At 42.4% G+C, this 26,376-nt stretch overlaps 1 protein-coding gene across 6 annotated transcripts in view; it reads left to right on the top strand.

Annotated features, from left to right (window-relative positions):
• The window catches only part of SRRM4 (serine/arginine repetitive matrix 4), a 201,441-nt gene that overhangs the window by 103,692 nt on the left and 71,373 nt on the right, over positions 1-26,376 (top strand). For all 6 annotated transcript variants that reach the window (XM_077292100.1, XM_077292129.1, XM_077292124.1 and 3 more), the window contains 2 exons: positions 111-137; positions 11,566-11,616. In XM_077292100.1, coding sequence (XP_077148215.1) covers positions 111-137; positions 11,566-11,616 — 78 coding nt within the window. The remainder of the gene's footprint in view (positions 1-110; positions 138-11,565; positions 11,617-26,376) is intronic.

Below are 26,376 nucleotides of genomic sequence, written 5' to 3'. Positions count from 1 at the left end.
GAACTAATGATGATCTTTACAAGAGGTTATTGTTCTTACTTGTAACTGCATGAAGTTAGTGTCTTTAAAAAATGAAATTCTTATATTAAGCTTGTTTCTGATTTCCCTAGGTCTTCATCAAAGAAGAGAAGACATAGGTAAGTCATTTTCTGCTCCCTCCACATAAAACTGACATTATGTTCTTAGTGAAATCTATACGGTTGTAACAGAAATCATTTACAATGAATAATGCTAAACGAGCACTATTTATCTCCTACAAGGCCAAACACTGTCCTAGAATTATGGGTAAATGAATAGCTTGACCTCGACAAGTTGACAACTTATCAAGCTAAGGCAGTGAGTCCACTCTAGTGATACCAGAAAACAAAAACTTATACCTGCAATGTAATGATAGTTATTTTAATTATCATTAATAATTTATTAAGAATTACTGTCACTCAAATGGGCAAATATTTGTTATATTTACTCAAAAAATAGCAAATGGTGGCAGTAATTGGACATTTAATAAGGCCTTATTTAGCCTTAAAATAGTAGCAAATGTCCTAAAAAAAATTGTGCTGACTCATTGATTCCCCCCAGCAGTCCTCTCAGTCTCTTTTTACAGGCGGCTACTAACACATTGAACATTGATAGCTGCAACCAATCAGTGGTACAGCACTCAGCAGTAATGCCAGTAAAGTGCGGCACATGACCACAGGTGTTTCTAGGTGTTTCACCCGGACCAAGAATTCTGTTTGGCACCACCCCCCAAGCACATATGCAATTTGCACACTTAGTCACGTGCCGATGAACTGCTCGCCCTAATTCAATGTTCAGTGAAAAACTGAGAGAAGCGGAAGAGAAGCTCGTTGTCACGTAACAGCGTAAATATGAAAATCGCATATGAGTGAAGCGGCCATGTGATGACTGCTGGAACCAGCAAGCAGAGCTGAATCCTGACAGTGAGGATATTACACAGTTAGGATTGGCTGCAGGGCTTAATTTTATAATTAAATGGTGAGTCCAGATTTGAGATGAAAATATGCAGTCACTATAGGTGGCTGCAGGCTTCTGAATTCTCACAGTGCATGCACTGCACACTTTTAGGATTCTCCCTTGCACAATTATGTGATTTGGATACTTCTCGCCACATTCCGACTAGACGTGCCTTGCCTCGCTCAATTCATTTTCATTGTGTGAGACTACGCATATCTAGTCAGCACATGACCACATGTATGCACATTGCCGGCACCAGAGAATCCAAATAGTGTGCAGTGTGCAACCCCTTTAATATTTCTAACATAAATAAAAATATGAGATTTAGTCAGTATCAAAAAAAACATTTACATCCAGGTACCTTATAGATGACTTTGTCTCTGGAGTCATTCTCTTTCTTTTCTTCTTCATCTTGTCCAGACTCCATGAATTTCTCATCCACAGCTGTCTCTGCAGACTTCCATCTTCTCCGATCTTGTGCAGCACATCCTCACACAAAGCCCTTAACCCCTTCATGACCTTGGGATTTTCCGTTTTCCCGTGTTCGTTTTTCGCTCACCCCTTCCCAGAGCCATAACTTTTTTATTTTTCCGTCAATTTGGCCATGTGAGGGCTTATTTTTTGCGGAATGAGTTGTACTTTTGAACGACATCATTGGTTTTACCATGTCGTGTACTAGAAAATGGGAAAAAAATTCCAAGTGCGGTGAAATTGCAAAAAAAAGTGCAGTCCCACACTTGTTTTTTGTTTGGCTTTTTTGCTAGGTTCACTAAATGCTAAAACTGACCTGCCATTATGATTCTCCAGGTCATTAAGAGTTCATAGACACCTAACATGACTAGGTTATTTTTGACCTAAGTGGTGAAAAAAAATTCCAAACTTTGCAAAAAAAAAAAAAAAAAAAAAGTGCCATTTTCCGATACTCGTAGCGTCTCCATTTTTCGTGATCCGGGGTCAGGTTGGGGCTTATTTTTTGCGTGCCGAGCTGGTGTTTTTAATGATACCATTTTGGTGCAGATACGTTCTTTTGATCGCCCGTTATTGCATTTTAATGCAATGTCACGGCGACCAAAAAAGCGTAATTCTGGCGTTTCGAATTTTTTTCTCGTTACGCCATTTAGCGATCAGGTTAATGCTTTTTTTATTGATAGATCGGGCGATTCTGAACGTGGCGATACCAAATATGTGTAGGTTTGATTTTTTTTTAATTGATTTATTTTGATTGGGGCGAAAGGGGGGTGATTTAAACTTTTATATTTTTTTTTATTTTTTTCACATTTTTTTTTAACTTTTTTTTAAAACTTTTGCCATGCTTCAATAGCCTCCATGGGAGGCTAGAAGCAGGCACAGCACGATCGGCTCTGCTACATAACAGCGATCATCAGATTGCTGCTATGTAGCAGAAAATCAGGTGTGCTGTGAGCGCCGACCACAGGGTGGCGCTCACAGCTGCCGGAGATCAGTAACCATAGAGGTCTCAAGGACCTCTATGGTTACCATTCTAAAGCATCGCCGACCTCCGATCATGTGACGGGGGTCGGCGATGACGTCATTTCCGGCCGCCCGGCCGGATGCGGTAGTTAAATGCCGCTGTCTGCGTTTGACAGCGGCATTTAACTAGTTAATAGCGGCGGGTGAATCGCGATTTCACCCGCCGCTATTGCGGGCACATGTCAGCTGTTCAAAACAGCTGACATGTCCCGGCTTTGATGCGGGCTCACCGCGGAGCCCTGCATCAAAGCAGGGGAGCTGACCTCGGATGTACTATCCCGTCCGAGGTCAGTAAGGGGTTAAAGATAGCAGTGTCATTATAATGCTCCCAAATAAAAACATCTGCCCTACGCTGAGCCCCTGACTAAATGATTGCCCCTCACTTTATTGCCTGCCTAAAATATGACCCCCACACTGTCACTCTTATGGCACATGCTCTCCACACTACTCCCTCCTTTCCATAAGGGCCACTTCTTCACACTGTTCTGTCACACTGAGTAACCCCTATAGGGCTCTGTCTCTAAACTGTGGGCCCTCATCACAGTCCCCCATTGGTATACTGTCACTTCCTGGCTCTGCCCTTACACTGTTCCCCCTATGCTACACCCCTCACACTACTCAGTCTCTATTCTGTGCCCACTCACACTTTTTTCCCCTATTTAGTCTCCTTGTACGTTTCCCCCTCCCTCCTCATACATTTACCCTCTCACTTTCCATATTGCCTCCTCCTCACACATCCCTCTGACTCCCCATACTGTGTCCGCACCCATCTCATCACCCCCATACTGAGTCCTCATACATTTTCCCCTCACTCCTCCTACTGTGTCTACACCCATACCACCACTCACCATACTGTGTCTGCACCCCCCCATACATGCCCCATCTCATACTTTCCTCCTATTGTGTCTTCAAATTTCTCCCGCTCCCCATATTGTGTCTGCGCCTGTACCTCCTTTGTGTCATCAAATCATACCCTGTTGCACAAAATCTCACCAAGCCCCATTAAACTAAATGTAAATCTCCCCCACATACAGTAAATACCCTCCACACACAGTAAATACCCCCACATGCAGAAAATACCCCGACACACAGTAAATACCCCCTCCACACATACTATATAAACCAAAACACAGTAAATACCTCCCTCCACACACAGTAAACCCCACTACACCCACACACAGCAACACATTGGCCGGCTCAGAGAACTGCCAATTCCCAGTCCAGGGGGTGGCAGAATGCAGCTGCCGGGGGAGACATTTCAGACCGCCGCATTAGGAGACCCAACTTTGTCCCACTTCTGGCTGTGCCCGGGGCACATGCCCCAGCTGTCCCTCCATAGATGCTCCTCTGCACATAACTACTGCAGCCACTGATTTGCTGCATCATTTGGTGGCCACTTGTACATAAACAATGGGAGGACTACCAGACCATTAACACTAAATCACTAGAGCAAAGAAGTGATCACTAGAATTCTAAAAAGAAAAAAAGTTATAACAATTACTGTAGTCTTTTCTAGATGTTGAATTACCTTTTCCATAGGTTGTCCACTATTTAGATATTGATGACCTAACCTTAGGACATTGGTGGAGGTCCACAATCTGAGACCCACACACATAGATCAGCAACTCTTGAAATCAATGGGATCTTAAATACAATATCCAAGAATGTTCACTACACTACAACATACGGACCTGTGATGTTCCAGCTCTATACACATTGTTTGCATTCAGCTACGCCAGAACTTCCAATAGCTGTTTAATGAGGAGCCAGGTGTCAGATCACCAATAATCTGATATTGATGACCTATCATAAAAATAGGCCATCAATGTCCTTTCAGTAGTTGAAAGGACATTCATCAAGACATTTGTGATCAACACTGCACACTGTTTAGTTAAAGTTTACCTACTTATACAATTATGTTTAAAAGGTAGTTAGCATCAGAAAATTGCCTATTATTTAAATCCAATTTTTGTTAAATGCATTTTTTTCTACATTTTTTGCCAATGTTTATTTTCATATCTCAATCTGTATTAAAAATAAAAAACAGAAATCGTGCTCTTTTCACACCGACCAATGGGTTTTTTTTTAGACTCATACTTCTTGATGTTTCAGGAAATAGAGGAAAGCAGTGACATACGTACAGTAACTTATTGTTATTAATGGATCATGTGTTATTAGCTGTGTATAGAGATGTTGCCTGTCCTTGTACTCCTTACTCTACTAAAAAGGATCTTTGATGATGACTCTTTCTGAACTGACAGAAAGTATGAATCTATAAAAACGCTTTGAAAACTACAAGATTACTAATTTTGTTTTTTAATAAAGATCATGATCTGAATACGAAAAAAAATACCAAAAATGTTTTAAAAATAAAGTACCTGTAAATGTAACACAAAAACATGATTTAAACAATAGGTTATTTTCTGATGATAGCTTACCTTTAAGTAGAGTAAGCTCCAGTATCCTGCCTTTACACATTAGATTACAGTAATCCAGAATAGTTGCTAAAAGCCTGATTGGCCAACAATCCTGACTCTCCATTGGTTTGATGGTTGATTGATGATGTTTGAGGAGTTAAGGGTTGTGCAGTTTGAATTGAGATATCTGGACCTTTAGTTCTCTGGGAGAATAACTAGGTGTCTAGCAGTGACTTTCTTTATTCTCCACAATGAATACACATGACAGTAGAGCCAAGCCAAACACTCATGTGTATGAGAGAATCGGGAGAGATACAGTACAGACCAAAAGTTTGGACACATCTTCTCATTTAAAGATTTTTCTGTATTTTTATGACTATGAAAATTGTACATTCACACTGAAGGCATCAAAACTATGAATTAACACATGTGGAATTATATACTTAACAAAAAAGTGTGAAACCACTGAAATTATGTCTTATATTCTAGGTTCTTCAAAGTAGCCACCTTTTGCATTGATGACTGCTTTGCACATTCTTGGTATTCTCTTGATGAGCTTCAAGAGGTAATCACCGGGAATGGTTTTCAATTCACAGGTGTGCCCTGTCAGGTTTAATAAGTGGGATTTCTTGCCTTATAAATGGGGTTGGGACCATCATTTGTGTTGTGCAGAAGTCTGGTGGATACACAGCTGATAGAACTACTGAATAGACTGTTAGCTGCTTTTTTCTTGCCATAATACAAATTCTAAGTAAAGAAAATCGAGTGGCCATCATTACTTGAAGAAATGAAGGTCAGTCAGTCTGAAAAATTTGGAAAACTTTGAAAGTGTCCCCAAGTGCAGTGGCAAAAACCATCAAGCGCTACAAAGAAACTGGCTCACATGAGGACCGCCCCAGGAAAGGAAGACCAAGAGTCACCTCTGCTTCTGAGGATAAGTTTATCCGAGTCACCAGCCTCAGAAATCACAGGTTAACAGCAGCTCAGATTAGAGACCAGGTCAATACCACACAGAGTTCTAGCAGCAGACACATCTATATAACAACTATTAGGCCGGCGTCACACTCAGCGTAAGACAATACGGTCCGTTTTTTACGGAGAAATGTTCCCAAAATAGTGATCCATAGGCAGGGTGTGTCAGCGTATTTTGCGCATGGCATCCTCCGTATGTAATCCGTATGGCATCCGTACTGCGATATTTTCTCGCAGGCTTGCAAAACCGACATCTAATGGATTTATGTGCTCAAATGTTCGGTAAAACATATATACAGTATATATATATATATATATATATATATATATATATGTCATTGAGACACATATATATATATATATTCTGTATTTATATTTAATTCAGCGCGATATCTGTGAAAAGCCGGTAATTCAATTGCCGGCTTTTCATTTCCCCTGCACAAACCCGACAGGATATGAGACATGGTTTACATACAGTAAACCATCTCATATCCCCCTTTTTTTTGCATATTCCACACTACTAATGTTAGTAGTGTGTATGTGCAAAATGTGGGCGCTGTAGCTGCGCAAATAAAGGGTTAAATGGCGGAAAAAATTGGCGTGGGCTCCCACGCAATTTTCTCCGCCAGAATGGTAAAGCCAGTGACTGAGGGCAGATATTAATAGCCAGGAGAGGGTCCATGGTTATTGCCCCCCCCCCCGTGGCTAAAAACATCTGCCCCAAGCCACCCCAGAAAAGGCACATCTGGAAGATGCGCCTATTCTGGCACTTGGCCACTCTCTTCCCACTCCCGTGTAGCGGTGGGATATGGGGTAATGAAGGGTTAATGCCACCTTGCTATTGGAAGGTGACATTAAGCCAGATTAATAATGGAGAGGCGTCAATTATGACACCTATCCATTATTAATCCAATTGTCTGAAAGGGTTAAAAAACACACACACACACATTATTAAAAATTATTTTAATGAAATAAACACAAAGGTTGTTTTAGTATTTTATTGCTCTCTCAATCCATCAGAACACCCTCGCTTGGCAAAATAATAAACGCACAAGATACATACCCTCAGATGAACCGTCACGTCCCACGAAGTAATCCATCTGAAGGGGTTAATTATTTGACAGGCAGGAGCTGTGCTAATGCACTCGCTCGTGTCTGTAATCCCCGGGGAATGAAGGAAATCAGGGTGATCTGTACTTACATTGAGTTGCGGTGAGGCGCCCTCTGGTGGATGTTCTCATGAACTGCAGCCTTGGAAAAGTTCCCACGCTCGAGTTCATATGAGTTCATCCACCAGAGGGCGCATCACCGCAACTCAATGTAAGTACAGAACGGATCCGTAATATACGGCTGATAGGACGAGACCCATTGAGAAGTATTGTGCCGTATGTTATGCGAGTTTTACGCACGTAGTTTCTGCGCTCTTACGTCCGTAAAACTCGCATGTGTGACGGCGGCCTTAAGAGGAGACTTTGTGCAGCAGGTCTTCATGGTAAAATAGCTGCTAGGAAACCACTGCGAAGGACAGGCAACAAGCAGAAGAGACTTGTTTGGGCTAAATAACACAAGGAATGGACATTAGACTAGTGGAAGTCTGTACTGTATGGAGGAGGAGGTGTGATGGTGTGGGGGTGCTTTGCTGGTGACACTGTTGGGAATTTATTCAAAATTGAAGGCATACTGAACCAGCATGGTTACCACAGCATTTTGCAGCGGCATGCTATTCCATCTGGTTTGCGTTTAGTTGGACCATCATTTACTTTTCAACAGGACAATGACCCCAAATACACCTCCAGGCTGTGTAAGGGCTATTTGACCAAGAAGAAGAGTGATGGGGTGCTACGCCGGATGACCTGGCCTCCAGTCACCAGACCTGAACCCAATCGAGATGGTTTGGGGTGAGCTGGACCGTAGAGTGAAGGCAAAAGGGCCAACAGGTGCTAAGCATCTCTGGGAACTCCTTTAAGATTGTTGGACGACCATTCCCAGTGACTACCTCTTGAAGCTCATCAAGAGAATGCCAAGAGAGTGCAAAGCAGTCATCAAAGCCAAAGGTGCCTACTTTGAAGAACCTATAATATAAGACATAATTTCAGTTGTTTCACACTTTTTTGTTAAGTATATAATTCCACATGTGTTAATTCATAGTTTTGATGCCTTCAGTGTGAATGTACAATTTTCATAGTCATGAAAATACAGAAAAATCTTTAAATGAGAAGGTGTGTCCAAACTTTTGCTCTGTACTGTAGGTCTAGATGAAACAAACTTGTGTATGCCCAGCTTAAGCAATGTTGGACATGAAATGATGTACTGTTTACCTAACCAAAAAAATGTTTGTAAAGTTCTGTAATTTCCTGGCCGAACATATCCTAAATTTTTTCTATATGACAAAATATTTTTGGTTTCCAATTTTGTCATTGTGAAGTGAGGTGATGTAAGGTTGCTTCACATTTTGTCGAGAAGATCTGTTCTCCTGCACTGCACGTCTATTTTGATTAAAGGATTATTCCCAAAATCACAATGTGGTCTGATAAAAATGTACACAATTATTTATTCATTTGTGCTAAAATAACCCAGTTTTAAATATTTCCCATTTTGCACGTTTACCTACAATGGATGCCCTTCTATTTACCCTAAAGTTGCCATTGGAAACTTCTTTCTGTAGCTCCAATGCTCCTAGTTGATCATGCACAGCTCCTTGCTTACTGCCTGTGTAGCTCTGCTTTGCCTTCAGTACCAACATAGAGTGTATTCTACCTTTTGAGTGCACTATATGCTCCTCTATAGTACCCTGCATGACTAATTTTATTTTCTGCCTTTTCTTACTGGTTCGTAGCAGAGAACAATTCTCCTGAAACCCTTCACAAGAGAATTTTAGGCAATACACAGCTGAGACACCAGTTGAGCTGTATTTGTAGCTTGCTGCTGATACATCAGTGATGTGAAACTGCAAATGCTGCTCTGTTGATGCATATCGCAGGAGATAATCTTCTGTCATATGCATTAAGAGAGCATAACAGTGATGAAAAATGACACACAGGTAAAAGAAAGATATTTTGTTTGGCTTAGCAAAAAAGTTTGCAATAAGTATGCATATATTGCATGTATTAGCTTAACAATAAGTATGCAATTACTGAGCTTTGTGAAAAATTATTTGATTATGGGAATAATTCTTTATGTATTGGAATGGATCCTAGTATAAAGGAAATATGACTATTCCTCAACATTGCCTTAGCAAATAATTTTCTTGTACTCTCCCAAGGAGGTATTTTCCACACATACATACAGTTAGGTCCATATATATATGGACAGAGACAACATTTTTCTAATTTTGGTTATAGCCATTACCACAATGAATTTTAAACAAAACAATTCAGATGCAGTTGAAGTTCAGACTTTCAGCTTTCATTTGAGGGTACCCACATTAAAATTGGATGAAGGGTTTAGGAGTTTCAGCTCCTTAACATGTACCACCCTGTTTTTAAAGGGACCAAAAGTAATTGGACAGATTCAATAATTTTAAATAAAATGTTAATTTTTAGTACTTGGTTGAAAACCCTTTGTTGCCAATGACTGCCTAAAGTCTTGAACTCATGGACATCACCAGATGCTGAGTTTCCTCCTTTTTGATGCTCTGCCAGGCCTTCACTTCGGTGGTTTTCAGTTGCTGTTTGTTTGTGGGCCTTTCTGTCTGAAGTTTAGTCTTTAACAAGTAAAATGCATGCTCAATTGGGTTGAGATCAGGTGACTGACTTGGCCATTCAAGAATATTCCACTTCTTTGCTTTAATAAACTCCTGAGTTGCTTTGGCTTTATGTTTTGGGTCATTGTCCATCTGTAGTATGAAACGATGACCAATCAGTTTTGCTTCATTTGGCTGGATCTGAGCATACAGTATGGCTCTGAATACCTCAGAATTCATTCGGCTGCTTCTGTCCTGTGTCACATCATCAATAAACACTAGTGACCCAGTGCCACTGGCAGCCATGCATGCCCAAGCCATCACACTGCCTCCGCCGTGGTTACAGATGGTGTGGTATGCTTAGGATCATGAGCTGTACCCCGCCTTCACCATACTTTTCTCTTTCCATCATTCTGGTAGAGGTTGATCTTGGATTCATCTGTCCAAAGAGTGTTCTTCCAGAACTGTGCTGGCTTTTTTAGATGTTTTTTAGCACAGTCCAGTCTAGCCTTTTTATTCTTGATGCTTATGATTGGCTTGCACCGTGCAGTGAACCTTCTGTATTTACTTTCATGCAGTCTTCTCTTTATGGTAGATTTGGATATTGATACGCCGACCTCCTGGAGAGTGTTGTTCACTTGGTTGGCTGTTGTGTAGGGGTTTCTCTTCACCATGGAGCTTATTCTGCGATCATCCACCACTGTTGTCTTCCGTGGGCGCCCAGATCTTTTTGCATTGATGAGTTCACCAGTGCTTTCTTTCTTTCTCAGGATGTACCAAATTGTAGATTTTGCCACTCCTAATATTGTAGTAATTTATCCGACGGGTTTTTTCTGTTTTCGCAGCTTAAGGATGGCTTGTTTCACCTGCATGGAGAGCTCCTTTGACTGCATGTTTACTTCACAGCAAAACCTTACAAATGCAAGCACCACACCTCAAATCAACTCAAGGCCTTTTATCTGCTTAATTGAGAATGACATAACGAAGGGATTGCCCACACCTGTCCATGAAATAGCCTTGGAGTCAATTGTCCAATTACTTTTGGTCCCTTTAAAAACAGGGTGGCACATGTTAAGGAGCTGAAACTCCTAAACCCTTCATCCAATTTTATTGTGGATACCCTCAAATGAAAGCTGAAAGTCTGAACTTCAACTTCATTTGAATTGTTTTGTTTAAAATTAATTGTGGTAATGTCTATAAGCAAAATTAGAAAAATGTTGCCTCTGTCCAAATATATATGGACCTAACTGTAGTTGAAGACATCCTAACCTTAGTAGATTTTCATCTCCTGTAGTGTGGATAAAAATATTACTATTTGCAATTGTTCTTTAAAGGGATTGTCCTGTCTAAACTGATAAGTATCTAGTAACTTTGTGTGACTGCAGACTTATGAATCCCCCTAGCGCACACATTGTACACTGCAGGGATTCGCAGGTTTCTGAGCCGGGACCGGAAGGTTCGCATGCGTTATACATACTCCCGGTCAGTGAGTGCGGCCTTGCTCTCATACAAGTGTATGGAGTGAGGCCAAGCCCACTAGATGGACCCTGGCCAGGAGTATGTATAATGCATACATAACCTGCGGTGCCGACTCAGAAAACGGCCAATCCCAGCAGCGCATAGTGCGTGCACTGGAGGAGTTCATAAGTCTGCAGCCACAAAGAGTTACTGCAGATACCGATTTGTACCGGACAACCCCTTAAATGGTTTTGAAGTTCACCTGCGATATATACGGTAACAACTTTGGCTGTACTCACTTAAGCTCTTCCTCCGTTGCAGGAGGGCATGACTTAGCAATTTATTGTCCTTTTTGTGGACAGGCAACAGCAACAGGCAAATTATCAAATTGAACCAGACAACCTTTTAATCAATTTTGAAGATAGCCTGGATAAATTGTGATATGTACGCCTGCCTGCAAGATAGGATAACATTTTTGACTCTAGACTCTTGATTTTTTAAGTAATCAGGATGTTATACATTGGTTTTATGTCTCAAACCCTGTAGTTAATAAAATGCTCCTTTTTCTAGTTCATCCAGTCCAAAAAGTAAAAGAAAGCAAGACAGGAAACACCGAAAGCAGTGAGTATTTACTTTCTCTTGAAGATCTATATCTGCTTCCAATCTACACTACAAATAGTTTTTTATCTTTTTATGTTTTCACTTAAATAATGCAGTCCAACAGTCCAAATAAGGCTACTTTCACACTAGCGTCGGGCACTGCATGTCGCAATGTGTCGTTGTGGAGAAAAAACGCATCCTGCAAAGTTGCCCGCAGGATGCGTTTTTTCTCCATAGACTTTTATTAGCGACGCATTGCGATGCAGCGCCAAACGTGTTTTGGTGGACCACCACCACAAAAAAAGTTACATGTAACGTTTTTTTGTGCGTCGAGGCCGCCATTTTCGACCGCGCATTCACTGCCGAAACTCCGCCCCCTCCTCCACGGACCTTGCAATGGGGCAGCGGAAGCGTCCTAAGACTGCTTCTGATGCCCACGTCGGGCATTTTTTTCACAGTATGCGTCGGTACGTTGGGCCGACGCAGCGCGACGGCCCCGTACCGACGCTAGTGTGAAAGCAGCCTAAGTAGAAGTAGAAGAGTTACATTAGCAAAATACCTAAAAACTTCTGATGAGCAAATCTGCCACAATGCAGAAGTCTGCTTGACTTTGCCAAGGAAAATTGATTTGCATAGAAGTTATCGATGCAAATAGGGTCTAATGCGACCCTGGTGCATAATGATGCTTGATAAGGAACATTCGCTTAATAAAATTTCCTGGCCAATTTCAAGACCTCGGAAGCATAATAAACATGGGTTTAAAATAGTACTTACCTTGCTGTTTGCCTGTTCTGCTACTGCAGTACCACTGCCGATACTTCAGCTGTCTTTTTTGGCCAAGTAGGCCTCAGAAGTCACATCTCATCACTTGATGTCACAATGTGCATCACCAGAACATGCTGACTAGGCTTCAGTTGTCATACATTATGAGGACTGAGGCCTACTTGGCACTGGCAGCCCCAATGCCGAGAGAAGATGTCAGAAGATCTGTAGAAGACGTGTAAAGCACCAGACAGCAGGCTGTAGTGGTGAGAGAGATTAATGGCAAGGTGAGTATTTTTTGTTCACTGCCGTCTGTAATTCATCGAAATTGCGTAAGGTTGACCACCATTTTGATAAATTAGCATGAAACAAATCACTAAAAATTTGATTTCAGATTCATCTAAACACTACAATCACAGATTTTATGCATAAAAATTGTATCATGTGGTGATCAGACATTTTTAAATCTTAATTGAGAAATTTTGTGTTGTGTACTTTTCCTACGGTTATACATCTACATTATGTTGTGATAAGTTTTCAGGCAGATTTAATTACCTTTTAGAAAATGTAAGAACTGCAGTAAAATGCTTTTGAGATAATCCACTGAAAACTACATTGAAAACCAGACTTTTATAAGAGTGGTCCTCTAAAAGAAAATAACTTGTATATACAGGAAATAAAAAGTTTCCAACATGCCGCATATGATATTCGACCATGTATGTGCTGTGCTGCATGGGGGCATGGGTTGCTAGCTGGCTCCTAGGTCCTTCACAGCACATTAATCAATGTGGCCCCCACCCTCAAAGTGAACTGCAAGCATAAAAGAGAGAGAGGCCACATGGCCTTAGCTTTTATCCCCTTTAGGTCACTCCCACTTCTGGACTGAACCTAAATCCCCTCCCCTTGTCATAACTCTTTGATGGAGGGTCCTAGGGAGGTGATTTTGGCACCATAAAATCTGGCCAGGCCCCTGCTACTCATTGAGACTAAACACAGCTTTGCTACCTGGTTCCTACTAGCTACTCTATGTATCTCCCCATACCTACACTCCAGGCAGATTTAAGAAAAATTAAGAGCTCTGTGCAAATAACAAACCACAATTATGGCTCCATATAAATAGAGTAATGGATAAGACAAGAAAATGATGTACCAAGAATTAATAAATGAAAGATTGTTGATAGCATCATACAATAATCATATCCTTATCCTGAAAATTGCACATATAGTAAAGGTGTATTACCTTAGCCCAGGAGCCAAGACTTTGATCGAGAGTGAAGGATAGCAGTGCATGTGGTCTGATGGTTCCCCCCTGCGCCACAATGTGCGTTTCGCCCTATGCCACTTCCGAGGGTATGTCCTAGTGGGTTATGAGGATCTTTTTATAGCAGACGCAGGCCAACAGAGGTGCCGAGAGAAGTAATATACCAATCAGTGTCTGATACCTGTGATGAACTCCATGGCGCATGCGGCCATCATACATCCACCAGATGTAAAGGCACTTCCGGAAAAATGCCAGGTGGACCTCATGGTGGAATGCATACAGGCCCAATGTGTGGCACTCCCGGAAGTGCGTGGTGATGTGGCGACAACGCATGCGCACCATCCAGTGGTATCTAGTTTAAGTGAAATAAATGAGCAGTGATACGCATAGTATGAGGATATCCAATTTAAGTGAAATGTATGAACGGTGATGCTACAATGCGGTATAACTGCGCAAAGCCAAATAAAATGAAAAAATGAAAAAAAGAAAAAAGTGAACTGCAGTGCACTAAGATTAATACACCCAAAGCGTGCAAAAAAGATACTGAATAAAGTGACAGTGCAATATTAAAGCGCAAAGATTTATTATTGCAATGATTAAAAAGAAAACAGTGCAAAGTTAGGTTTACATTATCTGTACGAAGAAATAAAGTGACTAGTGCCTAATAGTAAAATGCCAAATAATTGACACATAGAAGAACCATATAAAACATAATCAAGTATAAAAATATAGACATAATTATATTAAAGTGATGAAACGCTGGTATACAAAAAAAAAAAAAGAATATGTAAATGAAGAATAAATAATGAAAAAAGGCTCATTACAATCAGATTATAAACCCGGACCATAAAACAAAATCCTAAATACCCACTCTAGGAGAGCAGATATTACTATCAATTCAGATCATGAAACCACTTAAATCCACCAGTTGAAGGGATAATGCCACCAATAATAATGTCCAGTACAGAGGATAGTTCCAACAGGGAATATGTAAATCCCTTGATCCATAGTAGCTTCATAATACCAATAATGGCATATATGATAGACCTCACATTATAATGTATGGAATTATATATGATACATAATGTTCTGGAGCCAGGCTCAGGAGCAGTCAGTGCAGGATAACTCTGTATACTGGTGTCTGACCCTGACTGTGAGTTATGGCTGCAGCTTGAACTTTCCTGCAGATCAGGTGATGCTGGAGCCTATGACTCCCACTGACAGTGTGACCTGAGCTGCATGAAAGTTCCAACTGGTGCAATAAATCCTTACACCGTGCCTCAGAGCCTCGAGGCAGGATCCGGCCTTGTCCCTGACCTCTTGCCCCGGCTTTTGCTGACCTCTTCTCTGAAGCTGCTCTCAGGCTTACAGAGGAAGCATCCAGGCCACCATGCTGTTGAGGTGAGGTCAGAAGACATGCCCACACAGTGTGCAGTGTGAGTGCGTCTACAATACAGGGATGGCCGGCTCGGCATTTGTACATGATTAATGTACAGTGCCACTAGCCATCTTCTCGGCAGCAAAGGGCCGAGCATCCCGCAACTGCTGCTGCGGGGACCGGCCCGTATTTGCTGCTGAGGGGGACCAGCCTGCAACTGCTGCTGTGGGGACCAGCCTGGGGGGCACTTGCCCCTCTGCCCTCCGGCCCAGCCTGCCCCTGAGTGTCATTTTGCATGAGCCCTAAAAGTTCAACTTGCTGTTAATTTAATACAGCTTTTCTTAGTCAACTAAGCACATAAATCATAAAATGGCAATTAATTAAATAAAATCCATTTATATGCAATCTTATTCAAAAAACAGCAATGAATCCCAAGAACACCTTATCTTTTCATACCACACCTGTAGGAACACTACATTTCTCTCCATAAATTCAGGGCCAATTTTAGCTGTCCTGCTTTCTGAGGTGAAACTTGAAATAGTGCCGATCCCCGCAGTGCAATATAAACCTGTAATGAATAAACTTAATTCCATAATTGTTTTCGGGATTTTCCTTTTAGCTTATTCATTATATGCTAAAAAGTACGCATGAACATGATTCTCCAGGTCAATGTGATTTTTTTTGTTGCTAAAATTTGAGTTTGTGATATTATTTTTGAGACCTGTAACATTTTACCATCAGTTGCCAGAGGGGACAATATAAAAAAATGCTTGAGTGATGATTTAACTTGTCAGACAACCAACTACTTTATTGATATAGCTTTGCAGCACTTCACCTGACAAGTTATGGATTGCTACTTGAGTACAGCATCAGTACCAATATCAGTACTGGAATACAGAATCAGAACCACTACCTGTATTTGAACTTCCAGAGCCAACACCAGTACATGAATATGTGGTGCCCTGTGTCGCCACAAAATAGTCACATATGTACTATTTTATATGTGTATTGTAAATGATGGGAGTTATGCTTTCTCTGCTGGGGACAATTGCACATAAAATTTACCCACCTCCCTTACTCTGCCTGAAGCATAGAGCTTTGCAGAGATACCCTAACTGGGAGGGGAGGGGCATAATTAGTCTGTGAGGAAACAGTCTGAAAATAAAATGGAGAATGTTCATGGAGGAGAGACATGTGCTCTCTTCAGGAATAATGCTGAGAAGAATCAGGGTATCATCCCCTAGGCCATTCAGACTTCCAGAGTTGGGTGGTGTTGTGAATTCTGCTCTTGGGCTCCCTCCGGTGGTTGTAAGTGGTAGCGCTGCTGTCTCTGAATCACAGCATTTATCAGGTGTGTTCACTTTTTGCAATTTGGACTGGGCTATTTAGTCTTGCTTCACCCTTTAGTCAGTGCCAGTTGTCCATTGTTCCTGGAGGATTCACATCCCTGCCTGGTCTCTCCTGCTTTGCAGTTCTTTTCAACAAAGATAAGTTTTGGCCTTTATTTTGCTGTCCACATGCTGTGGTCTTATTGTTCAGTTCTTTTCTATGTTTTGTCTTGTCCAGCTTGGTCTGTATAAGGATTTTTTTAGCCAAGCTGGTATCTCTGGAGATGCAGATATACCCTCCATATCTTTAGTTAGCTGTGGAGTTTTTGTATTTTCTGTGGTGGATATTTTCTAGTGTTTTAATACTGACCGCATAGTACTCTGTCCTATCCTTTCTATTTAGCTAGAAGTGGCCTCCTTTGCTAAATTCTCATTTCAGTCTGTGTATGTTTTTTCCCTCTCCTCTCACAGTCAATATTTGTGGGGGGCTGCCTATCCTTTGGGGATTTTCTCTGAGGCAAGATAGTTTTCCCTTTTCTATCTCTAGGGGTAATTAGTCCTCCAGCTGTGTCGAGATGTCTAGGGAGCGCTAGGTACATTCCACGACTACTTCTAGTTGCGGTGTTAGGTTCAGGGTCTGCGGTCAGTACATGTACCACCTTCTCCAGAGTAAGTCTCATGCTGCTCTTAGGCCACCAGATCATAACAGGGTGGTAAGCTGAGATGCTCTGTGGTTTTCATAACCAGCAGAGAAGTGTTTTTCCCAGAGATCTGTAGCAACAGCGAATCAGTGAGAGATTGTGCAAGAACAAACACTTGCTTCATATAGGATTCAAGCTGCAAGTTGCTGGGTGAGAAAACACCGTGAGTATTTGGCTGTACTGGAAGTTTCAGACTCCAAGAAACCTTTGACCCAGAAGGGATTAGAACAGCAGGAAGTTTATACTGAGTCACAGCAGAGAGAGATAATTCCCACAATGCAGAGCAGACTGTATACCTGGTGAGAGTTGTAATCCATCCTCTGAAACTGCATCTGGACTTCAGTAAATGTTGTAAAGTGACTTTTCTGTCTCCTGCTTTATTATTCTGCACCATCTACTTCTATCACTATCCTTGGGGCCAGCCCTATTTGGAAGGGGTTTAACTCCTGCACTGCCATCATCACCTACCCCTCAGGGGTCATTTGCAGTGCCAGCCATCTTACAGCCGAACACTCCAACTGGTGTCACAAACTCTTCTTTCTAATTTTTGTTTTCCTTTTTATTTTTAATCCCTATTTCACTGTCCCTGGAGCACAGGCACCGGCATGGCCACCATCCGCATGACCCCCAGAATCCAACGCTGCCCGGCGACCTGAGTACCCCGCTCTGGGCGATACAAATACAACACTAGAAGACACAAAAGAGCACAGTAAAACCAAAAACACTCTGTTGAAGAAAAATTACAGTAATCAGCAAGTGCTAGTAAAAAGATGTAAAAAACAGGGTATTTGGTTGATACATTTTTTTGCAAAAAATGTATACTAAGCTGCTCCACCAAACGTCAAGGTATACCCATATAGAGCAGTCCTAACTGATGTATGCAATCCCTATCTGATGTATTACCTGTATGAGCAGGGTTCAGAGAGGAAATGTCAATGTGGACACGCTGAATGGAACAGCTTTTGTGCAGATAGCCCACAAGGAGTGTTGGATAACTCCCTAGTCTTGTAGACACAAGAGTACAATTATGGAAACAGAAACACATGGGCTACTTGCACAGTGAACAAGTCTGTAGGAACATGTTCACACACTACCAAGAAACTTGAACACACAAAAGAGCACAGTAAAACCAAAAACACTCCGTTGAAGAAAAATCACAGTGATCAGCAAGTGCTAGTAAAAAGATGTAAAAAACAGGGTATTTGGTTGATAGGTTTTTTGCAAAAAATGTATACTAAGCAGCTCCACCAAACGTCAAGGTATACCCATATAGAGCAGTCCTAATTGATGTATGCAATCCCTATCTGATGGATTTAAAAACCTGATCATCTGTATATTACCTGTATAAGCAGGGTTCAGAGAGTAAATGTCCATGTGGACACGCTGAATGGAACAGCTTTTGTGCAGATAGCCCACAAGGAGTGGTGGATAACTACCTAGTCTTGTAGACACAAGAGAACAATTATGGAAACAGAAACACATGGGCTACTTGCACAGTGAACAAGTCTGTAGGAACATGTTCACACAACACCAAGAAACTTTTTTTAAAGTTGTTTATTAACCACAAAGTAAAAGTATACAATATACACATTCGTATTCATTGGTAGTACAGTCAGTATAGAACATGTACATTGTATGCATAACTGAGTATCACAACTATGTTTAGCATATCATTTACTCCATTCGAACCGAACAAGCACAACATGGAGTCATAAGAATTTACAGTCATTGAACCACAACTACAACTATATCCTGTTAATTACCTTTCTGTTGCTTAATACTAACTCGCAACTGTCTCTGCGTAGCATCTGTAAAAAAAAAAAAGTAATACCTTGCCCCAGAGTAATTAACTATGAATTTAAATTTATAAAGTAAGGTGAGAGGAGTTCCATCCGCTCCAAATCTTTTCAAATTTACCTGGGCATCCTCTATTTTGATATAGGGTACGTTCATATGGAATGACTGAATTTACCAACTCCACCCAGGCCCTCAAAGAGGGGCAGGAACTCCCCATCCATCGCATTGCTATTACCTTCCTTGCCATGAAAAGTGATTCCCGTAAAAAGATCCCAATATGGTGTCCCCAAGTCTCTTCATTCCACACCCCAAATAAACAAATTATTGGCTCAAGAGGAACAGAAGGAACTACCATGGACGAAAGTAATGATGTCACCTCTTTCCAATATTGAAGGATAATAGAGTAATTCCATATCATGTGGATAAAATCTGCGTCTGGTGAATGACAACGCAGACATTCCGAGGAGTGGAGTCGACCCATTTTAAAAAGCCGCGTGCGAGTTAAATATGACTGGTATATTATATATAGTTGAGTCATTCTGTTGTTAATTGACGGGGATACCCCAAGTGGGGACTCTAAAATTTCCTCCCATTCTTCTTCCTGTACCTCAGGAATAAGTCTCTCCCATTTCCCCCTGATGAGTCTAATAGCGGATCCAGTCCCCACTGATAGCATATAGGTGTATAAGGAAGAAATAAGGCCCTGGGGTCCCTGGGACTTGAGGATTCCTATCAGTGGCAAAGACGAAATTGTACGGCCCGCATCCACCCCCCTCATAAATGACTGGAAAGCTGATCTTAATTGTAAAAAATGAAAAAATTGGGATCTTGGTATATTGTATTTAGTTTGCAGCTGTTCAAAGGACACAAAAGTCTCCTGGTCATATAAATCCCCTACCGAGGTAACACCATGTAGCACCCAAAAATCAGTAGATGGGTGATCCAGCAGCGCCGGAAAGTAATTATTTTTCCATAGGGGCATTTCCGCTATGATATCCGTAAAACCGACAACTTTTTTTATTTGTCTCCAAACTAATCATGCCAGTCGAAGCATGGGCAATGAGTGAGGTTCGTTAGTTTTTTTCTGATTCTAAAAAACTCAGTGGGCACTCCACTCGAACAGAGTGAAGCAGATGGTGTTCAGAGTTGGGGAGACAACCACCCGGCATCCATGTGCCTAATGTTTTAACCTGTCCGGCCAGGTAGTATAGAAAAAAATCCGGCAACGCCGCTCCACCCCCCTGTTTAGGTCTCTGCAAAACAGACAGTCTAAGTTTGGGCCTAGATTTCCCAGATATAAAAGAAGTAATTTGAGAATTTAAATTGGCAAAGAGGGACTTAGGTATTGGTACTGCGCTATGTTGAAGGCGATAGTTATGTTCAGGGAGTAAAATCATTTTTATTAGGTTAATACGGCCAGCAACCGATAGTGGGAGCTTGCTCCAAGACGCAAATTTGGATTTGACTAATTCTAACGGGTAAATATTAAGCTGCAGATCAGAATTGCTGCTTCGGGACATGTAAATACCCAAGTATTTGAAATTGGATATGACAGGTAACAAGGATATGGTTTCAAGATTTGGCATTGGGGTGCAAGAGAGAGGCAATAAAGCAGATTTGTCCCAATTTAAATATAGGCCGGAATATTTACTAAAAACGTCTATAGTGGAGATCACTCGTGGTAATGTTTCCTCTGCCTTGTCCATAAATATCACCATATCGTCAGCGTATAAGCCGATGGTGTCCACCCGACCCGCTATATCTATGCCCTTAACACCAGGAGAGGATCTCGTATTGCTAGTGCCTCTATCGCAAGAGCAAAAAGAGCCGGCGAGAGGGCGCACCCTTGACGAGTCCCCCTGAATAGCAAGAGAGGCTTAGAGATAGAATTATTTATAATTATACGTGCCTTAGGTTTCATATATAATATATTGATCCACCTCAGGAACTTATCCCCGAAGCCATATCTCTGTAAGCATGCTGACAAAAAGGGCCACTCCAGAGAATCGAAAGCTTTAGCCGCATCCAGGGATGCTAATGCCCAGTTGTTATCTGGCACCAGAGAGCTATATTGAATTATTGATTGAACTCACCCTTATGTTAATAGAGGTATTTTTACCTGGCATAAAACCAGTCTGATCTGGGTGAATCAGATCCAATATAATGGAATTCAGTCTAATGGCTAGAATTTTAGTGAAAATCTTATAATCTACGTTGACCAATGATATGGGTCGATAGGAGCCACATTCCATAGGGTCCTTTCCCTCTTTTTTGAGTATGACAATATTTGCCTCATAGAAAGTTTCGGGCATGCATCCTCCCTCCCATATACCCTAGAATACCTTCAATAGGAGCGGTGCTAGTATACCCTTGTATCTCTTATATAACTCAACCAGAAACCCATCTGGCCCAGGAGCTTTTCCAGAGGACATTACCATTATTGCATGCTCTACCTCCTCTAATGTGAACTTAGCATAAAGTCTCGCTGAGTGGAACTCAATGTGGGAAATATGATATCTGACAAATAATCCATACATTGCGGAATGCCAAGACCACTTTTGGAGTTATATAACGACTCATAGTAATCATAAAAACATTGAAGTATTTCTTCCGTCGTGGACATCAATGAGTCATTTGGCGCGCGAATCTGCAGTATTGTATTAGATGTATTATGCTGACGCACCAGATAGGCTAAAAATTTACCGGTTTGATTTCCCAACTCAAAATATGACTGGCGTGTAAAAAACAGCTTACGCTTGGACTTGGTGTCCATATGTTGCGTATACAATCTCTGTGAGGTCAACCACTCAATTCTATTACCATTAGTTTGGTCAGATATGTACGCAGCTTCTGCATCTTTCAGTCTCTGTTCCACTCCATCATCCTCTCTCGAGGTCACCCTTTTTATATATGAAATTGTGGAAGACAAACATCCTCTCAGGTATGCCTTGAGGGTATCCCAGAATAAATTGACATTCTGGGGTTCTGGGTGAGATGAAATGAAGCAGTTCAACTGATCCTCTGTTCTGTCACTATGATCCATAAGTTTCAACCAAAAGGGATTCAGCTTCCAGATCACGCCGCTCCTCGGTTGCCCAAACCTAAGTTTAAGTATAATCGGGCTATGGTCTGATATCCCTCTATTGCCATGTTCCATACTATCCACCCACGTCGCCAACCCACCAGAACTGAATATGTAATCTATACGGGATAAAGACCGTTTAGTAGATGAGTGGCAGGTATACCCCTTCACTCCTGGGTGGCGCATCCGCCACAAATCCAACCATCCACTACCCTCCATAAATCATGCCAGCTGGGTCGGGGCTGAAGACGGGAGTTCCCCAGATCCCCCATCATCCAACCTCAATCTATCAAGGCTATTATCCATAAACAAATTGAAGTCTCCCATACAGATAACTTGCGCGTCTGGGTAATTTAGAGCAAAGCTCATTGCCATCCGGAGAATTGAGAGATTAGCCGGGGGAGGGTTGTAGATACATAGAGTTACGTATTCCCTAGAATTAATTAGCGCATGCACAAAAACAAACCGACCCTCAGAATCCCTTCGGGCCTCTCTAGCCTCCCATCTAACATCTCTGTGTATTAATAACGAAACACCTCTCGAGTAGCTAGTATGGAAAGCGTGGATATGCCATTGCACCCATGGTCTCTGCACACATCGAGCCGTATCCCTAGTGCGTCTCCGTCAAGGCCACTATATGGGGATGATAACGTTTGATCTGCGAAAAAAACCTTAATTTTCTTTCGAGGAGATTTTATACCTCGTACGTTCCACGTTTAACACACCATCTCAGATCCCACACCTACTTATCCCAATATGATATATGTTATCACTCAGGCAAAGGTTAAGGATAGAACACAGAACAAGAATGCCGTCGGCGGCAGTTACTACATAAATAACAGATAAAACCAATAGGAAAGAAAAGATAAAACAAGAACCAAACAATATAGGAGCAACGTCCTGTGCTCCCATTATCAAAAAAGTAAGGGGATACCCTTGCTGGAATCAGCGTCCGGTATTGTTGGTAATCTGGACATCTCCAGAGAGAGCTCTGTATTAAGAGATCATAAGAATTTTATTGAATTAGATGTATTCAGGATTCTTTTGCACAAGACGCCCCATGAGATCGTAGCCATTCAGCCACTTCCGCTGGATCCGTGAAGAACACAGAAGAACCTTTGTGAACAACTCGGAGTCAAGATCATCGAGTAAATGATGTTTCTATCCCTGAGTTGCTTCTTGATCTCCATAAATCTGGCTCTTTGCTTTTGAAGTTCTATGGAAAAATCCGGAAAGATAGAAATTACAGCATTATTAAATTTAATGGGGCTTTTTTGCCGTGCCAGTCGCAGAATAGTGTCTCTGTCCTTGCAATTAAGGATCCGTGCCAGAATAGGTCTAATTGGGGCCCCAGGAGGGAGAGGTTTTGTGGGCACTCGATGGGCTCTTTCCACAGCAAATGTTGAAGAAAATTCATCTCCCAAAGCGGATTTGAGCCACCCCTCCAGAAAAACCTCAGGTTGTTGACCCTCTGAACGTTCTGGTAGGCCAATATTGTTCCGGCGCAGTCTGTTCTCTAGGTCATCAGCCTTTTGTTTCCAGGCGTTGATAGAGCCAGCTACTTTTGTCAGCTTGGCCTCCATGGGTGCAATGGTATCTTCAGCATGGGATACCCTCGTCTCCACCTCTGTAATACGTCCCTTCATAGCCTGCATATCTTGACGGAGGCATCCCACCTCAGTATGTACATCCTCTATTTTTTCAGTGAGGGATGTTCTAGTTAGGGTACCGTCTCACATTGGCACTTTGATCGATACGACGGCACGATCCGTGACATTCCAGCGATATCCATACGATATCGCTGTGTCTGACACGCAGCAGCGATCAGGGACCCCGCTGAGAATCGTATGTCGTAGCAGATCGTTTGAAACTTTATTTCGTCGCTGGATCTCCTGCTGTCATCGCTGGATCGGTGTGTGTGACACCGATCCAGCGATGCGTTCGCTTGTAACCAGGGTAAACATCGGGTTACTAAGCGCAGGGCCGCGCTTAGTAACCCGATGTTTACCCTGGTTACCATCGTAAATCTAAAAAAAAAAAAACAGTACATACTCACATTCCAGTGTCCGTCAGGTCCCTTGCCGTCTGCTTCCCGCACTGACTGACTGCCGGCCGTAAAATGAAAGCACAGCACAGCGGTGACGTCACCGCTGTGCTGTGCTTTCACTTTACGGCCGGCAGTAAGTCAGTGCGGGAAGCAGACGGCAAGGGACCTGAAGGACACCGGAATGTGAGTATGTACTGTTTGGTTTTTTTTACATTTACGATGGTAACCAGGGTAAACATCGGGTTACTAAGCGCGGCCCTGCGCTTAGTAACCCGATGTTTACCCTGGTTACCCGGGGACCTCGGCATCGTTAGTCGCTGGAGAGCTGTCTGTGTGACAGCTCCCCAGCGACCACACAACGACTTACCAACGATCACGGCCAGGTCGTATCGCTGGTCGTGATCGTTGGTAAATCGTATAGTGTAACGGTACCCTATGAGAAATAGCTTGCATTAATTGGTCAGACGCTTGTTTAAGTGTCAGTTCCTCCTGGTCATTTCCCTCAGCGCCATCAGAGGGACGATTTTTACGTTGTATTTGAGAGGGGTTATTCCTAAGGGTCCGCACGTTATCAGAGGGATCAACTCTGGCAAACTCTTTTAATTTGTCAGCTGTCCCAGATCCTTTTGTGCGCTGCATGGTTAATAAGGACAAAGTTACAGGTCGTGCAGACACAGCAGAGCTATAGGAGGGTGATATCCGCAGTGAACCGAAAAGTTATAGATAGAGGTGTGGTAACTGCAGAGGCTCCACCAAGGTGCTGTGCACCAGGAAGGACTCACTGTGCCTGCAGTGGTGGCAGCCAGAAGGGGGGGTCTGGGGGCCCTCCAAAGTAATGGCGTTGATAGGCAGAGCATTTTATTAAAGATGTGGGGGAGCGCAGGGCCCAATTCTTCCAGAGCACACTCCGCGCTTTCCCCCAATATGTCCAGGGTGTATATTCACTCACTCACCCACACAGCGCTGCAAGGATGAGAAGATGGAGCCACATCTCCAACTGCTGGAGCGCGCGCTCAGAAGCTGGCAGCCGCTCCACACAGGCACTGCCTCCGCTCGAGCCGCTCTGCTCCCGGTGCACCGCAGGCTCCCAGCACTCACCGCAAGCGTCGGCAATCACCCGAGGGTCGGGGTAAGGTTTGTCCTCAGCAGGGAGCAGCACTGCGCTTCCTCTCGATAGACCGCGTGCTGCTGAAAATGGCCGCCTCCTCGCTGTGTACTCGTCCAGAGATCCTTGATCTCCGGAGCTTCTCGGCCACGGCGGTTTCCCCACAGGGTCCAACAGAGTCACCTGGAACTAGAGGGTCCAGCAGTGGCGAATATATCGCCGTATTTAGGGGTCTTAGGTGCAGGATGTTATAAGGATTTAGGAGCTCTCCCACGATGCGTCCTCACTCCTTCACTACATAGCCACGCCCCCCATCACCCAACACCAAGAAACTTGAAGACACAAAAGAGCACAGTAAAACCAAAAACACTCCGTTGAAGAAAAATCGCAGTAATCAGCAAGTGCTAGTAAAAAGATGTAAAAAACAGGGTATTTGGTTGATACGTTTTTTGCAAAAAATGTATACTAAGCAGCTCCACCAAACGTCAAGGTATACCCATATAGAGCAGTCCTAACTGATGTATGCAATCCCTATCTGATGTATTTAAAAACCTGATCATCTGTATATTACCTGTATGAACAGGGTTCATCACTAGAACTACTGTCAGCATATTAATACATCACCACCACCATCAGTACATGAATACATCACCAGAATCATCATCAGTACATGAATACATCAGCAAAATCATCATCAGTACATGTATGTATCTCCAAGCTTAGTGTTGTAATTAACTGCAATGTCAGGTCAGAACCCAGAAAATATATTTGTATCTCATAGACCTACAACTTTCTGTATGACCTTAACAATGTTAAAGAGATGCTTGGTGCTCTGATTGCCAGCTATCATCAGACCACAGTACTGATTATACTAAGTTAGTTTCAAAAATATATATTTGCACCCAGTTAACTTATACATGATGTATTCTTTGGTTGGAGTCATTGTCATTCCTTTAGTCTCCATCTGGCCCATACACCTTGATCACTTTTCACTTCCACAACAGAATTCCCTCTTTTCCAGCCTTCTACAGCACATCCCTTATGAATTGTTGTCTCCACACTATCCCCACTTCATACTGTCCCTTCTCCACTGTTTACACTCACTGTCCTATCTATACACTGAGTTTCCACACTATCCCCATCTTCATTGTCCCCCATACTCCATCTCTCCACACTGTCACCTCATGCTTCCACCTCTGCATACTGTGCCCTCATACTGCCTCTTCTCCATAGTCTTCTCTCATGTTTGCCTCTCTTTATACTGTCCTTTCAAACTGCCTCCTCTACATACAGTGCCCTGACACTCCCCTTTATCCATAC

This window comes from Ranitomeya variabilis, chromosome 1 (assembly GCF_051348905.1).
Source record: "Ranitomeya variabilis isolate aRanVar5 chromosome 1, aRanVar5.hap1, whole genome shotgun sequence".
Classification (NCBI taxonomy): Eukaryota; Metazoa; Chordata; class Amphibia; order Anura; family Dendrobatidae; genus Ranitomeya; species Ranitomeya variabilis.
Note: the sequence above shows the minus strand (reverse complement) of the source record. Positions and strands in the feature narration are given on the sequence as shown.